The 17,598-nt window shown below is 38.1% G+C and overlaps 1 protein-coding gene across 1 annotated transcript; it reads right to left on the bottom strand.

Moving 5' to 3' along the window:
- Window positions 1-13,170: 13,170 nt before the first annotated feature.
- LOC110708209 lies at window positions 13,171-16,828 on the bottom strand. Its single transcript, XM_021886294.1, has 4 exons — window positions 16,614-16,828; window positions 16,209-16,476; window positions 13,381-13,455; window positions 13,171-13,287 (listed from the first exon to the last, which is right to left on the bottom strand). The coding sequence occupies exons 1-4, from the start codon at window positions 16,826-16,828 to the stop codon at window positions 13,171-13,173; spliced, it is 675 nt and encodes a 224-aa protein (XP_021741986.1).
- Window positions 16,829-17,598: the final 770 nt, after the last annotated feature.

The following is a 17,598-nucleotide window of genomic DNA, read 5'->3' as shown; positions in this document are numbered from 1 at the left end:
TGTTTATTGCTCGTGATGGTGTCTTTTTGGAGAAAGAACACCTTTCCAAAATGACAAGTGGGAGGAAAATCAAACTCGATGAAGTTCGAGAGGACGAGCAACAAAGTCAACCTGACAAAACTGACAATCAAAGTGCTTTAGAAGCATCTGTTGACATTGGTCAGAGTCAAACCGACAATGCAAATGCTCAACCTATTACCCTACGTAGGTCGCAACGGCTAAGATCTCAACCAGACAAATACCTCGGTATTATGAATGGAGATGAGCCAGCGACGTAGAAACAAGCTATGACGAGCTCCGACTCTGCAAAATGGCAAGAGGCCTTGAAATCCGAGATGGACTCCATGTTTGAAAATCAAGTTTGGGACTTGGTTTATTTGCCTGAAGGTTACACACCTATTAGTTACAAGTGGATTTTCAAGTTAAAAACCGACAAAGATGGAAATGTATCTGTGTACAAAGCTAGATTGGTGGCAAAAGGTTACAGGCAAATTCACGGCGTTGATTATGATGAAACCTTTTCGCCAATCGCCATGCTTAAGTCCGTTCGGATTATTCAAGCAATTGTCGTATATTATGATTATGAAATATGGCAAATGGATGTCAAAACCGCCTTCCTTAATGGGATTTTGGAAGAAACTGTGTACATGACACAGCCGGAAGGTTTTGTTGAACCAAGCAATGCTGGGAAGGTATGCAAGCTTAAGAAGTCCATTTATGGATTAAAGTAGGCAAGCAGAAGTTGGTATCTGCGATTCGATGAAGCCATTAGTAAGTTTGGTTTTATCAAGAATCCAGATGAGTCTTGTGTATACAAGAAGGTCAGTGGGAGTGACATCGCATTCCTCGTCTCATATGTCGATGACATATTGCTCATTGGAAGCAGCATTCTAATGTTAGAGTCCGTAAAGGCCTGGCTTGGAAAGTGTTTTCAATGAAGGACTTGGGAGAGGCACAGTACATGTTGGGCATCAAGATCTATCGAGATATATCTAAAAGGATGATTAGATTGAGCCAAAGTACTTATATTGATAAGGTACTGGCACGATTCAACATGGAAAGGGCCAAGAGAGGGCACCTACCCATGTCACATGGTATAACTCTCAGCAAGAAGCAGTGTCCATAGACACTTGATAAGCGAGAAAGGATGAATTAGATCCCATATGCTTTTCTTATTGGATCGATCATGTATGCCATGATATGTACTAGGCCGGATGTATCGTATGCCTTGAGCGCTACGAGCCGATACCAATCAAACCCAGGAGAGGCGCATTGGACTGCGACCAAAAATATCCTAAAGTACCTGAAAAGGAACAAGGATAAATGTAGGAGCGTTATGGTGGAAGTAATGATTTGGTTGTTGAAGGTTATACCGACGCAAGCTTCCAGACTGACAGAGATGACTCCAAGTCGCAGTCAGGGTACATATTATGTGTAAATGGAGGAGAGTTTAGTTGGAAGAGTGCTAAGCAAAGCACTACTGCAGATTCTACAACTGAAGCCGAATATTTGGCAGCTTGAGAAGCAGCTAAGGAGGCAGTTTGGATTCGTAAGTTCATTAGTGAACTTGAAGTTGTACCCTCCATCAAGGGTCCGATAGACCTCTATTATGCCAGGGAGCCAAGGGAACATCAGAAGGTCAAACATGTCAAGAGGCGATTTCACATGATAAGGGAATGGAAGTCCGATGGTGAAATCAGAATTTGTAAGATTGGAACGGACGACAATGTAGCCAATCCACTCACTAAACCTTTGCCTCAAGTGAAGCACAACAAGCACATTGAGGTAATGGGAATCAGGCACGTTGGTGATTGGCTTTGATTTCCCTGTTCATGTGTTTTAATTAAATTTGAGGTTTTTAATGTAAAACACTATGTTGAACCATTCGTTTTTTTGAGTAATTAATTTTTCTGCTAAATTATTATCACTCCATTTCTATTTAATTGCGGTTTAGAATTGAATAATGAGTCTATTCGATCTCTGAGAATATTCAAAACAAGGTATCAACACCATGTCTTGGATAAAGAAACACCTGTTAAGTGAACATTGAATATTTCAATCGAAAATTATCCCTAATCAAGGTCATTTAAATGATGGACGATTAATGACCACGTGAGATTAGTGTGTAGTATGATTTATAGCACTGTTTCTTATGCTACAAGGACATGATTGTCATAAATCATTTGTACGGGTATTGGTTTGGAACTATACGGGATCGACCTATGAGAATACTTTAAGAGATTTAAAATCGTCATAAGTATATTTCTCATTATAGCTATCAGAACCTTTTTCCTCGACCATGAGTATTGTAAGTTCTCTTGTTTCAGTACTAGTCTGTTTTGATGTTGTCAAACGTCTGTCGTAAATGGGGATTAGAATGGCAACACTCTGGCGGCTAGGTCCTCTAAGTAAGGGAAACTAACAATACAAGACTGGGAATATCCCTCTATTAATAATAGGGAACATGTCTTCGTTGTTTACAAGGCCTCTCAAAGAGCGAGACTGTGAAAATGCATGGGCCGTGCTCAGATGGATTTTAGAAATTTTTTGCTTATTGACAGTCAAACTTGGAAATCGAGAAACACTTCTTGACGTAATAAGGATGACGAAGAATCTTACCTTTCATGAAGAGACATTAAGTGACATAGGAAATGGGCTAGACACGTGTCTGGAAGGACAAGTGGGAGATTGAAAGAAATGGTGTCCTTCTAACAAGTGTATTATTCTGATAGAGGGTTCGGAATTATTAGAAAGCTAATTATTCAGTGAGGTTAAGTGATCGGAATGCCTAGCTTGAGGCCGCTTTCGATCAGTAATATTAATGTATAATTAATATTACAACTTAATCTTGACTAAACCCTTCGGGTCACACCCAATTGAGTAATCGAACCGAAACGACGAATTAACCCGAAGGATTAGATGCGTCATTAAAGTATTACAAACAAAGACGTCGAATATCGAGCTTAGAGCGTCGAAAACGAGCGTCGTAAGTCGAGTCGTATTTAGAATTCTACAAGACAAGAAATCAAGCAAACGACAAGTTCAAGCTAAGTCGTAGCTTCGCATTGGCCTGTCCATGCGAAGGCTAAACTAGCATAGGGCACCAACCGCATCGCATGGCTATGCCGCAAGCCAAGTATGCATGTGCGTGCTAGGCTTGCTGGTCGAGCATGCTTACGAGGTTGGTGCGCCTAGTAGCACGCACGCTAGCACCAGCACGCATGGCTGGGCTAGCCAAGGCCTTGGCGAAGGCATCAAGCAGCTGGCGCGCAAGGGCGAGCATCACCCCTCGCAAGCATCGCACCGGGTGCTAGTGTAGCACGCTGAGCATCACTAGCGAGGGATGCACCCAACAACAGCCCGCTAGCAAGCGCGACATGCATGTTGGTCTGCTCGCACTCGCTGTCGAGCTAACAGCGCCCAGCATAAGCAACGCAGCAGCAGCAGCAGCAGTAGCCCGCATGGCATGTGTGGCCTGTTTGCTGTGCGTATGCATATGCGGACTGGCTGGCAAGCCCAGCCATGGTGCTAAGCCCTAGCGAGGCAGCCTTGGCAGCCATGGCAGGCTGCCAGTCAGTTCATGCGTGTGCCAGCACATGCTCAAGAGGGGACCGATTTTGGTGGGTTGCTTGGGGAGCAAGGGGAGTTTGGTCCCCCCTTGTGGTCCTCACCTAACCCCCTTTCTCACCTCTTGACACTTAGCGTTTGTTGATTCACTTGCATTTCAATTTGCTTTTTGAATTAAAATAAATTGAATAAAGTGCATTTTACCAACTCTCCTACATTGATGGGAGATTGGAATTCAAGAGCTCCCTTCCCTATAAATACCAATCATTTGGGATTGGGAAGGGACATTTAAGTTGTGAATTTTAAGGGATCTCCAAGAAGAGAATACCTTAATTCTAATACTCTAAGTTTTCTTCCTCTAACCCCGACTAAGCTTCAGGGTAGGGACCGTTCGAGTCGGGTCTCGAGGGTGAGAGCCGTTGGAGGCTTGCGCATTTGCAGATCTAAGGCTTTCAAGTACGAGCTCTTAGAAAGAGCAAAGCACGCGTCAAGGGTAAGATCGTATTTTCTTCTTTCTCTCTCCTTGTTAATTAATTATGTGATTGTTAATTAATTAATATGCATGTTTAGTTACATTAATTTTTTGTGCGGATTTTGGGAGGGTTTCATTCCGCGTAGTGTCGGACACTACGAAACCCAACACGAGTTAGGTAAAGAGTTGAAAAGTCTCATGATGTTTCCTTAAGCCCCGACTATTTCTAACCTTTCTTATAATATTTTGAGTTAAAATCATTCATTTCGTGTCCTTAAAATCATTCATTTCATGTCCAAATTATAAAAATGTCCAAACCAGTTTATTTTGGTCCATAATCCTGGTCTAATTACTGTTTGGTTGGATGGGGATTGAAAAGAGCTTTCCAATGATATATTATAATTCCAAATTTAACTTGAAACGAATAAGTTATGGCTAAAATAATAAACCAAACCCAAACCGGACCTAGGTCCACCTTACCTACAACTCAATGATCATGTGAGGGTCCAAATACCTTAATCCCAATCCTAAACCAATTAGGATTCCTTATGAACTTCTATAAGTCTCTACAAGATTCTAATCTATCCTTTCCGAAAGATAAAGATCAAAGAGCTTGAAATTGAATAAAACTCCTCTTTTTGAAAGTCCTTGTTCTATTCAAATTCAAAGACGTTTGGATATGATTTTTTTGCCTCATAATTTATATCTAAATCTTAAATGGTTGGATATCCCTTGAAATTATCTTTCCAATGATATAACATAATCCCAATTTCGATTAGAATTGGAAAAGATATGATTAAAATACAAAACTCTATCCAAAAGTGACACTGTTTCACTATTTCGGCCATATCTTTTATTCTATATAATATATCAATCTAATTCTAATTGGGTTAGAAAGTAGACTTCAAGAATTTTCCAACGATATATTATTGTTCTTATTCCAATTTCTGTATCAAAAGTTATGATAAAAACAAAACCGCAAAAACTTCATTCTATCACGCCGCGACAAAGATGTCACGCTGCGATGGAACCTGTTTTATCCAGACTCGAATTCTGACTCTTTTCTGATCTTTGGACCCTCTTTTTTCTTATAAATAGAGGTCGTTTCACCTCGTTTTCAATCATCAGCAAGCTTGATCACCAACAATCATCATCTCATACCCTCTCTAATACTTTCTCTCTCTCTTGATTCTTTTCTAGCCTAGCCTAATACATCCTTGATACTTTTCTCCAAGCAAACACCATACCTCCTTCACGAGCTTTGAATACTCCAAGCCAAGCTCGAAGTTGCCTTTGACCTCGACGTGAAAGCTTGATAGTTCTGAGAGTTTGGTCCCAAATCTATATTACAATTCTTATTTGATTTATTTAATTTATTTATTTGATTTAATGTTTCTTTAAGTTTACTAATGTGTGTATTGTTTTGATCGAAAGAGATACGAGGCATCAAAGGAAGTAATTCAATTCGATTAATTAGTTATTTTTTTGATATATAAATCATGCTTAGAATATTATTTTAATTCCTAGTATCATGTTAGGATGTTTTTATGATTTCTAGTATCATGTTAGGGTGCTTTTTTAATTCCTAGTATCATGTTAGGATGTTTTTATGATTTCTAGTATCATGTTTAGGATAAAGATTTGATCTTTCTTTATTAGTAACGTGCTAGGATTTGTTATTAATCCGTTTAGTATCATGCCTAGGATCTTACTAATAATGTTTTTATGGTATTATTATGATGATGATTGTTGTGTCAATGATACATTGCTTGATTATTCATGATTTATTGTTATTACTTGATCACGCCTCTTTCTGCAGGATTTAAGGGAATTTGTGCTTGAAATCACGCCTAATAAGATAATTAATAATTTGATTTAAGCTTAATATGATTTTAATTCAATTGATCGCCAATAATAGATTTATTTATGCATTAATAATCAATCAATGTAGATTAAATATGCTTAGGATTAATTTAATATATGTATGTTGATCAGAAAGTGCACATGAATATCATAAGAATTAAGTAGAGGCTGATTTAGGGAGAGTTTAATCTCTTTTAGGTTGTATTCTTATCATCATCCCCGAATATTCAGTGATGGTTCCGGACCACTATGGAGTTAGCGATCTCCGTGATGGTGAATGGGGTGTAACCTTCACACCCGTGAACGATTTACAAGTTCCTAAAACTTGTTGGCGACTCTTTTATCTCTAGCTTCTTTCCCTTTGGACGCCACCATGCCTAAAAGCATGATCACAATGGGGCTCAAAGTTGAGTTTGAGAAATTTCCTATAGAAATGTATTGGATTGAATATGGATTTAAGAACTCCAAAGATTAAATACTCAACCCGACCAATAAAGACAGTGAAAAGTTGTTCATCATCGGGTTTGGTTTTGGGGAGACATTTTTAGGTATTTATAGAAGCCCCTACTTTGACTAAGTTTGTAGAAACGTAAGTTTCGAAAATGATAGTCAAAGTAGTCGATAGGGAGGGAGAACGATTTAAGATGTTCTGTGATCCTAAATCACTTTGTGTATACCAAAACCTGCAGGAAAGCGTTAGTTCCACAGATAAAAGAGTTAAGGGATAGAATGCATATCTAACACCAATGCGTCGGCACCAAATACGTTTGGTAGCTTTCTACACCTCGAGAAATCTACTGGATGATAGTCTTCCGCGCCTTGGGAATCCTATCGTGAATTACTGCGCCTCGAGCGATCCACAAGATGAAAGGTAACAAGTTTCCGCGCCACGAGAAATGTGTCGTAGACTCTTGTGCCTAGAGCAATCTACTGAATGATGATCTTCCACGCCTTAGGAAGATTGATGTGAGATAGTATCCGCACCTCGGGGATCGTGAGCTCCTACGCCTCGAGTAGCTCACAAGTGAAATTCCATACTTTGGGAATTACACTAAGTTTTTGTGCCTCGAGACACAATTGTAGACCTCTTCGCCTCAAGAAGTATGCAACAACTGACCATTTTCCGCGCCTCAAGGAAACTTGTCTGATGATGAAAAAATTACAAGTCTCTAGGGCTTGAGAAACTTGTAACGGGAATCGTCCACACCTCGAGATGATCACTTAGTATTTGATAAATGTGCCTTCGATTGCCTCCGAAGAGAAGAGATGTTCGATTGCCTCCAAACAGAAGCTTTAGATGATGATAATAGCGCCTTCAAGTCATGTGCATCTTACTGTATAGGCGTTGGTAATGATGATGAAATGTTGATGGGGGGCACCCTTAAGTTATGTGTATCTGACTCTATAGTGATGCTCGATACCTTTAAACCATGTGCATCTGACTGTAGAAGAGGGTACGACATTGTTCTATTGTCCCCGATAGAGGTTGTTTGCTCAATTGTCCCTAAACAAAGGCTGTAGATATGTTTGTTCGATTCTCCTCGAACATAGGCTATAGATATGTTTGTTCAATTGTCCCCGAATAGAGGCTAAGCATAATTTGCAACAAATGTATGAGAATACGAATCTTTATGAGTGTTGCTTAGGTCAGGAAGCTAAGCAAGTGTACAATGATGCTTTTGAACACTGATGATGTTCGCTGAATGTTAAGATGATGAAGCATGTGCGGTATGGAAACAAGATTTCATGACAAAGGGTTCCTAAAGGAAGGGTGATATGGCAATGTATGTGTGAATGATGTGTGTGAAAGTGATACTACGGTTTGGCTGCAAAGGCTGTGGCTATGGAAAATCGATATGAGAAGAGTCGAGATGATGACTCTTTAGGCTAGGTAGGCTAATGATGTGGGTTCAAGCCCCCAAGTCTAGCTCTAGATGGATAGGGATGAGCATTGAAAATTCATTGACTCGATCATGCATGGATATGAATATGAATCTAGCCGCACCTCGTGGAGGTTGCCTACGTATCCGTTAGGAATCAGGCCAAACGTAGCTCTAGCCGAACTTTGCACAAGTGTATATACACCTCAAATAGGTCTTTTGAGGGTTGTAACATGGTTAAGATGGTGGTTAAAGAAAGAAGGGTAAAAGGCTCAAGACTCGAGAGAAGCTCCCCAAGATGTGTATTTGCAATTTGAACTTTGCAAGTTTTATTTTTTCACATTTTTTTGGCTTTTTATTAGCTTTATTTTTTCTCTTGTAGTCTTTTATTAATCAATGTGGGCAATCCCGGATTATGTGGTCCATTACTCACTTAGCATTCATGTTTCTCACGCACGGTATCAAACACTCGATGAGATATGCAATTCGAGACGTGTTCATATCAAAGACATTAGAACACTTGCCCTTAAACATCGTTTTATTTTTATTTTTCTTTTTTTTCCTTCTCTTTTGAAATTGCTTTTGAAAATTACACAAATCACACATCTCCCTTATCCCAAGGTTAGGTGAATGTGGGTTAAATAAATGAAAGTCGATCGTTAGACGAGGCTCAAAATGGTTAATGAATGAAAGGACTATGTGTTTGAATGGTTTCCTGGGAGATAAAGGGTTGCAAAGGGTGCCTCGAATCATTGGCATACCTTATGTTTGATTCGGTTTTTTTTTTTAATGAAGAGTAGCATGATCGAGATGTAAAAGGAAAAAATGCTCATTTTATTGACAAAAAAGATGGATAAAACATATATAAATTCGAAATGGAAAACCTGTGCTTGACATAATGGGAAATGGAAATGAATAAAAAGAAAGAAATCATGAAATCTTGCACGAAGGACTGTCGTGCGCCTTGTCTTCATTACTTATTGCCGCCTGGAGGGACAAGAAGTTTGTTGGCATCAACTAGATCTTGGATAGCATCCTTCAAATTCCAGCATTGTTCATTAGTGTGGCCTCTTCCTTGATGAAACTTGCAGTAAGCATTGGGATTCCACTTGGCACTCCTTTCTTCAAATTTCAGCTCTAGAAATGGTCCAATAGGTGTAATCAAGCCTTGACCATAGAGGCGATCAAAGGCAATGTCATACGTCATTCCCAAAGGAGTTGTTAAATAAAATTCAATTTTTTAAAAAAAACGGGGAAAATCAAATAAATTCCCACAAAATTAAGCAATCAACAAACAATCAAATTACATAAAAACAATTTTCTAAAAAAAATTCATAAAAACACTTTTTTAAAAAATTTCATAAAAACACAATCAAATTACCATACCATACTCGATCAACGATTGTATACTGAAATAAAAAAAGTTGTATAACATTTTTCAAATAGTATAAGAAGAAAAAAAAAGATCTAGAAGAAGAAGAAACCATCTTTAAAAATAAATAAAAATAAAATAAAAAAATAAAAAAAACAGAAACCAATAAAAATGATGAAAAAAAAGGAGAAATAAAATCAAATCAAATTTTAACACACACTTAAAGGGAAAAAACCAACAAATTTCACACATAAAACAAATAATCTAAAATCATTGTTACATTTTGTATTCTAAAATTAAAGCACAATAAACAATCTAAGAATAATTATAAAGAAGATAAAGAAAGAAAAAAAAAAGATATACCAGCGCAAGAGAAATATTAAACAATTTAAAACTTAAATATGTAAGGGAAAATGAAGAAACAAAATTATGGCTAAGAATTGAGTGAATAGAGTTGATTTGAAATACAAAGTAAAATTAAGAAGATGAGAGAATAGAAATCTTTGTTGTCCATGGGAAGATGAAATAACAGTGGAAAAGATAGGAGTAGGAGCTAATTTATTATTGTGACAGTCAAAATTTGATTAATTTCTTAGGATAAGATGATAAGTTGTATTCGTACTATATAAGCTTGAAATATAATTTTCAAAGCAATGTTAAATAGGGTAACTTAAAAAAAGAAAAAAAATTACGTTATCCTTGCATTTAGGCGGGAAAAAATTTAATAAAAAAGTGACACATAAACCGTGATGACATCAACGGGTGTTACTTTAGTATTATTTATTTATGGATTTATAGATATACTCCCTCCATCTCATTATTACGTGTCTATTTCTAAGTTTTCACGGTTATTAAGGAAAATAGGAGATTCCTTAAACTCAATCATTGGAAGTACATCAAAGCATGTGGGCTGTCATTTAATGCTTTAATTAAAAAAAAAAACCACATAATGGAATGTACAGTTGGCGTTGGGCAATTGCAGCCCTTTATATTCTTACATCATCAATCCAAACCAACTTTTCTCCACTTATCAGAATTAAGAAGATTAAAAATGGGGACCAATGCATGGTTAGGTGAACATTTCACCCCAAAATTTTCTGAATTGCATTTTGGCGCTACTTTTTCACCAAAATTAATGGCGCCCATTTTTCACTTAATGGGACATTTGCAATTCCACTACATATAAATACTCACATTCTTACATCCATAAAATTCAAACATCCTTACTTAGAGTGACATTAAAATTTCAAACATTCTTACAGGAAATTTTTAAATTTTACAAAAAAAAAAAAAAAAAAAAAAAATCGCATCATTGCCTACTGGTTGTTGATGGCCTTAGAATTTGATATCAACGAATGCTGGTTGCCAAGTGATGATGAAATTGGTGGAGAAATTAGCAATAGGGGACTTTGATTTCGTTTTGAATATGATACCAACAGAAGATTTAAGGACAAATCTTCATGGAAGTCTTGAAACAAATAATGGCAGCCACACATATAATGCATCATCATTTGATTAGGGGACAAATACAACAGGTTAGGGAACACAAGAGCATAATCAACAACATGAGGGTCCAGTTCATCACAAGCAGAAGCAGCGTAGGCTCAACATTGAGGATAAGTATAACATCCTCATATTCCTCATTAAAAATCAGGAAACTGATGATATTAAAAGGGGAACAATTAAAAAGGCTAAGCACCATTTTAATCTCTTAAGGAAATGTGTGAGCAAGATATGGAACTCGGCCAAAAAACAAAAAGAAGAGTTAGGAAAATATAATCCATGCACTAATTACCATTTAGCAGGAATGAAAAGAATTACAGCACCATAAGAGGACATTGAAAAGCTTGGCATGGGGGAAAGATCTTGCATAAGGTATGTTGCAAGTATGTTGAATATTTCAAAATCAACAGTTGGAAGAATGATCAAAAGGGGTGAGTTCAAGGTTCACACAAATGCAATTAAGCCCCCTATGACAAGAGCAAATAAATTGGCAAGATTAGAATGGATTCTTGGTCTAATCATGGGGTCATCACCTTTGTCAAAGAATAGGTATTTTCCCATGTATGACTTTGTTCATATTGATGAGAAATGGTTCAAATTTTCTAAGAAAAGCCACAGACACTACTTAGGCAAAAATGAAAAGGGAGTGCACAGAACAGGGTTAGCAAGCACACATGGTCCAAAGGTCATGTTCTCAACAGCATGTGCAAAGCCTAGGTACAACAGCCAAGGTGAGTGCTATTTTGATGGAAGACTAGGCATATTTCCATATATACACACAGAACCAACAAAGAGGAAGTAAAAAAATAGAGACAAGGGGACACCAATCACTAAATTTATTGACAGAGTAACTAAATAAGTATACAGAAGAATGCTTATAGAAAAACTTATTCCAACAATTAAGGCAAAATGGCCAAATGATGGCACATCAAGAACCATTTACATACAACAAGATAATGCAAGACCTCATATTCTTCAAAATGATCTAGAGTGTCAGCAAGTTCATGAACCAGATGGTTTCACTTTTATATTGGTACAACAACCACCAAATAATCCTGATCACAACATACTTGATTTAGGTTTTTTTGCAAGTATTCAATCTCTTCGACATAAAAAAAATGGCAAAATATGTTGATGATTTACTGTGTTAATGAGGCATTTAATGAGTTAGATTCACAAACACTCACATTTGTTTAGGTCACATTACAGGAAGAAATGAATAAAATTCTCAAAGCAGGTGACTCAAATCAATATGATAACCCACATATGAACAAAAAAAAACTACTCAGAAAGGGTACACTTTCTGAAATGCTAAAGTGTCCAAAATGGGCAGTTTTAAAGGCATGGGAAGCTGTTTATGGCGAGTTACCACCAATAGAACTGGGTACAATAGAGGGGATAGGGGAATATGTCAATGAATTTACACAGATGTACAGCCATGCAAGATAAGTGTAAAGGAACTTAAATGAAGCATTAGGATCACAATTCAGTCAAGATATAGAAGGAGGTGCAAATTTTACACAACATGAGGATACATGGGAATCATAACATGAGCCTAAAGGGACTACAAATTGGGGAACATAGTTCACTGAAGAAATAGAAAGAGATGCAAATTTTTGGGATGAAATAATTCAAGAATCAAGGGCTGCTTATTATAAAGACACACAACTATCCAAATATGGGACTAAGGTACCTGCAAATGATTTTGAGGCATCAACCTCCAAATCACCTTTTTTTTTGGTAAATAGAAAATTTCATTACCAAAAGGAGCTGCAAAGCAGCAAAACAGGAATACAAATAGCCCGAAGGCCAAAACTCCAATACACCGAAAACCCTTAAAGACACACACCCACCAGCCAAGGACCAAGGTTCAAAGGCCACCTTCTAGGAAGGCTTCCAAAGAACCTAGGACCAAACACGGCTCTTCTGAACTCAATGGAAAAGAGCTACCCTCTAGGAGGATTACCCAAAACCAAAGGAACAAGACAAAATAACAAGCCCAAAAGTAAACAAGGGATGGCTTACAAAATAGAATAGGAATGGAAAACAAAAGCCCAATGCTTCAACATCAAGGATCTGCCAACCAAAATCAACAAAGCAAACAAGCAGCAGCAAAGCAACAGGAACACCAACTTGAAGATTACACCTCTAGACAACTCAGCAGCAAGCTTGCAACACCAAAAGAAAAAAAAAACACCAAAGTGACCTTTGAGAAACTAGGACAGCAAGCAGACATCAACAACACTTCTAGCAGAACAGCAACAACACAAACAGAACCAGCAACAACAAACCCAGCACAGCATCAGCAGCAAAAACCAGCAGTAGCACATCACAAGACTATGACAGCGCCAACAATCAACTTGCAACAGAAAGGGAACAACAACTGGAACACACAGATAACTAGCAGGCAGCAACTATTACAGAAACAGCAGAACAATTGAGAACCAGGTAACGACAACCAACAAAGCAGCAACAGACAACAAAGTAACAACAGCCCAGCATCCAACAGAGCATCATCTTTTAGAGTAAACAACAGAACAACAGAAGCTGGCAGGCAGCAGAGCAACAGACAACAGATAGCAGAGTAGCAACAAGCCAGTAACCCACCAAGTGTCAGCAATTGTCAGAAACTATCAGTAAACAGAACCAGCCATCAGCAGACTAGTAATAAATCAGCAGTAGCACCAGCTAACAACAACTTCCAATAGCAACAAACTCCATACATCAAGACTACACCCAAACAGTAAGCAGAACAGAAACCTGCCAGCAACTACAGAAACAGCAAAAGCAGCCAACCACTAGGAAAAACCAGATTAGCAGCAAGAAAGGAAAGAACACAATCAAATCAAAAGATATTTCCTTGCATCATCTAAGCATCTATAAGCAACTCTAAAAACGATATTCCGAAACACAGAATTAGAATCACTACAAAAACCATTAAACATGGTTGAGTTCCGTTGAGTCCAAATGCTATAGACCGTTTCAGCAAAGAACATTAAGAATAAGTTCTTCCTCTCACCCGCTTTCCTACAATACCTCAAAGCCCAATCAACCTCCAACTGAAACCTTTGGATAGGTTTACTAATATGAAATAAATCAAGCACCTTCTGCTAGATGTTACTAGAATAAGAACATCCAAAGAAGAGATGTTGAACATTCTCAGGCTCACGCAAGCAAAGCAAACAAATAGGGTCACAATTAATATTCCATGAAACCAACCTATCCTTAGTCAGAAGCCTATTTAAGATAGCCAACCACAAGATGAAAACACTTTTAGGGGAAGCTTTATTATTGCACACAAGTCTCTTCCAACTCACTTTGGGACTTTGTTGTCTAATAGAGCTATAGATCTTCTTGATTTAAACTTTGACATTTTGCTTCACAACATCCCATCCACCACAATTCTGAATAACCTCTCTACACTTGAGAATCTTCTTTAATACCCATGAGCATTTTGAGGAAGAGAAGTAGTCCAAATATCTTTACTCCTGAAATAATAGATATGAACCCATCTCACCCAAAGATTATCAGCCTTATTACAAATGTCCCACAGATTCTTACAAACCGCGGCAATGTTCTAATCCTCTAATGCAAGGATATTCCACTACTAGAAAACACTTGATTAACGACGGAAAAATTCCGTCTGTACACCTTGTAAATCCGTCAGAAATGGCTATTTCCGACGGAATTCCGTTGGAACACGTTGTCGGAGATCACTTTGTCGGAAAAACGGCCATTTTCGTCGGAAATTCTGTTGGAAAACACTATTCCGACAGAATCCCGACGAATTTTTTCGTCGGAAGAGGTTTTTCCGGTACCGGAAAGTCCGTCGGAGATTTCCGACGGAATTTAAATCCGCTAGAAAATTCCGACGAACTTTCCGTCGGAAAATTAAATAGAAAAAAATAAAAATAATAAAAAGCCCCACCCACCTCCCCCACCACCAGCCCACCCCCTGCCCCCACCACCAGCCCACCTATGCCCCTACAACCCAGATCCCCACCCACCAGCCCACCCCCACGCCCCACAACCTAGATCCCCACCCACCAGCCCGCCCACATCCCCACCCACAAAACCCCCACAACCCAGATCCCCACCCACGAAACCCCCCTAACCCACAACCACCCACCACCGAATACCCACACCAGCCCACCCACCTCAACCACATTCCAATAAAAAAACAAATTCAAAATTTCAAAATAAAAAAAAAACAAAAAATAGAAAATTCAGAGAAAAAAAAAACGAATTAAACCGAAAAATAAATCAAGAAAACGAAAAATAAGAAGAAAAAAAACGAAAAATGGCGAAAAAAAAACACACAAAAATAAAGAAAAATCACAAGAAAAAAACGGGAAAAGGCGGAAAAAAACTAAATCACGAAAATAATGAAAAATCCGGAGAAAAAAAAAAACGAAAAAAACAGAAAAATCAAAACTAAAACACGAAAAATCAGAAAAAGCAGAAGAAAATAAAGGTAAAAATGCCGAAAAAAGCAAAAGAGAGTAAGAGAACTTACCTTGAATTCCATCAAAACCCCTAAATTGGCTTGAATTTAGGTTTTAATGGTCAAATTCGACCATGAAAACTTTAGATCTAGGGTTTTCATGGTCGAATTAAACATGAAAAACCTTAGAATCGGTGGTGGAGGCTTTGTTGAGAAGCGGCGGCAGCGGCGGTTTTGTTGAGCAACGGCGGTGATGGTGGTTTTGTTGAGCAACGACGGTGATGGTGGTCTTGTTGAGCAACGACGGTGGTGGTGGTTTTGTTGAGCAACGGAAGGAGACGGAGGAGAGAGACGATGGGAAGGAGGGAGGAGGAGAAAGAAATGAAGGGGAAGGAGAAGGAGGAGAGAGAAACAAGGGGAAGGAGAAGGAGGAAAGAGGGACGCAATGAGAAGGAGGAGAGAGAAACGAGAGGAAGGAAAAGGAGGAAAAAGGAAAGAAAGGAGAAGGAGGAGAGGAGAAAGAGAACAAAGAAAAATCCGGGGTTTTTTTTATATATTAGGACGTTCCGACATATTTTTCCGTCGGATAAAAAATCCGCCGGAATAATTGAGTTTTCCGAGGGATTATTCCGTAGGAAAATTCCGAAGGATTTAAATTCCATAGGTAAATCAACGTTCCGACGGAATATTCCGTCGGAAGCCTTTTATTCCAAGGGAATTAATTTTCGTCGCAAAAATTCCGACGGAGTTTCCGTCGTAAGGAACCTTTTCCAATGGAAAGTTCCGACAGACCTTAATTCCGTCGGAAAATTAGGATTTTCCGACGAAATTTAGGTCCGTCGGAACAAATCCCTCGGAAAACAGCCTATTTCTTGTAGTTTTCTAACCTCCACTTGCCTTTGCCTTAGGAAGACACAATTGTTTCCAAGACACAAGAGCTTTTTTTGTAGGATTAGAATTCCCGGATCACAAAAAGGACTGAAACCTAGCTTCAATCTCTTTTATGATTTTCTTAGGAAGAATAAAGATTTGAAACCAGTAGGTTTCCATACCAAACAAGACACTCCAAATAAGTTGAAGCCTCCCAGCATAAGACAAAAACCTCACCGCCCAACTATCAACCCTTGAAGTTATTTTGGCAACCAAGGGCTTACATTGAAGAACAGAGAGCTTTTTTGAAGATAAAGGCACACCTAAATACCGGAAAGGAATACAACCAGCACTCATACCAAGGACTTGGAGAAACAGAGCATTTTCATCATCAGAAACTCCACCAAAAAAAGTCTCACTTTTATCCAAATTAGCAGAAAGACCAGAGGCATGGGAGAATTTCATAAAGGCTTGCATTAAAAGCTTCAGAGAAGTCAAGTCACCTCTAGCAAATAGTAAGAGGTCATCAGCAAACATAAGGTGCGTCAGCTTTAATTTTTCACATCTTGGATGGAAATTGAAATTAGGATTAGAGCTCAAATTGTGAAGGCACCTAGACAAATACTGATGCTAATAGCAAACAAAAAGGGAGACAGAGGATCCCCTTGCCTCAAGCCCTTCTTTGCTTTAAAAGGCTTCGAAGGAGCACCATTAATAAGGATAGAAAATGAAACAGAAGTGATGCATCCAAGAATCCACTTTATGAACAAGCTAGGAAAACCAAGTTCCGAGAGCACAGACTCAAGAAATCCCCACTCCACAGAATCATATGCCTTTTTAAGATCCACCTTAATCATGCACCAGGGAGAAATGAACTTATGAGTATAACCTTTTATTAACTTAGTAGCCAAAAGGATATTATCTCCAATAATCTCCAAATCACCTTAACATTACTTCAGAGTAAACATAGTAGCACAACAATTATTTGTAGGCATTTGGCATTTTGTTTTTGTGTGTTTGAAAGTGCAAAGGGACAAAACACGATATATTTGTAACAAATATTGATGAATCTTAATGAAATATCTTATGTTTTCGTTGCAAATGCTTTTTTTTTATTTATTTTTTTTATTTGTAATAAAATGGCCTCAGATGTCCCCATCAATCACTGAATTCAGACAATAAGATGAACAACATCTACCTAAATGTCTCAACAACCAAAGTCATAATGATATTGGTTGAATCAAATGACAAACTTCTGTTATCCTACATGGCCTGATATTCTCATTTAGTAGACTTTCATCATAGGCAAAAAAACAAAAGGGGCAGGGAACAAGGGGAACAGTAAGTCATGCACCTCATTAGTTGAGGAACATAGTTACAACATCAAAAATCACATTATTTTCTCAATCAATTTTAAATTAGTGTCAGTGTTCCCCAAATATCATTGAACACATTCCCAATAAGTAACCAACATTTCTGCCTAAAGAGTCAATACTTAGACCAAACACACATGAGTTTCAGTGGACAGTAACAATGGAAAACAACATTAGTCACACAAAGGACAATGTGATCTCACAAAATAGGGTTTTCATCATCCACTACTTCCACACTTGAGAGAAGGTGAAAA

Source organism: Chenopodium quinoa, unplaced genomic scaffold (genome assembly GCF_001683475.1).
Source record: "Chenopodium quinoa cultivar QQ74 unplaced genomic scaffold, ASM168347v1, whole genome shotgun sequence".
Taxonomy (NCBI): Eukaryota; Viridiplantae; Streptophyta; class Magnoliopsida; order Caryophyllales; family Amaranthaceae; genus Chenopodium; species Chenopodium quinoa.
Note: the sequence above shows the minus strand (reverse complement) of the source record. Positions and strands in the feature narration are given on the sequence as shown.

Bases quoted from the DNA above. Each gene is read 5' to 3' on its own strand.
- LOC110708209 (XM_021886294.1), bottom strand. From the start codon at position 16,828: ATGATTAAGGTGGATCTTAAAAAGGCATATGATTCTGTGGAGTGGGGA. The intron at 13,456-16,208 runs GTGAGGTTTTTG...GGTTTTTCCTAG, and splicing joins CAAGGGTTGATAGTTGGGCG to TGGTTGGCTGCTTTTGCTGT. The intron at 13,288-13,380 runs GTATGGAGTTTG...GTTTACTGATAG, and splicing joins TGTTTGGGTGTAGTCTTGAT to TTTCTGACAATTGCTGACAC.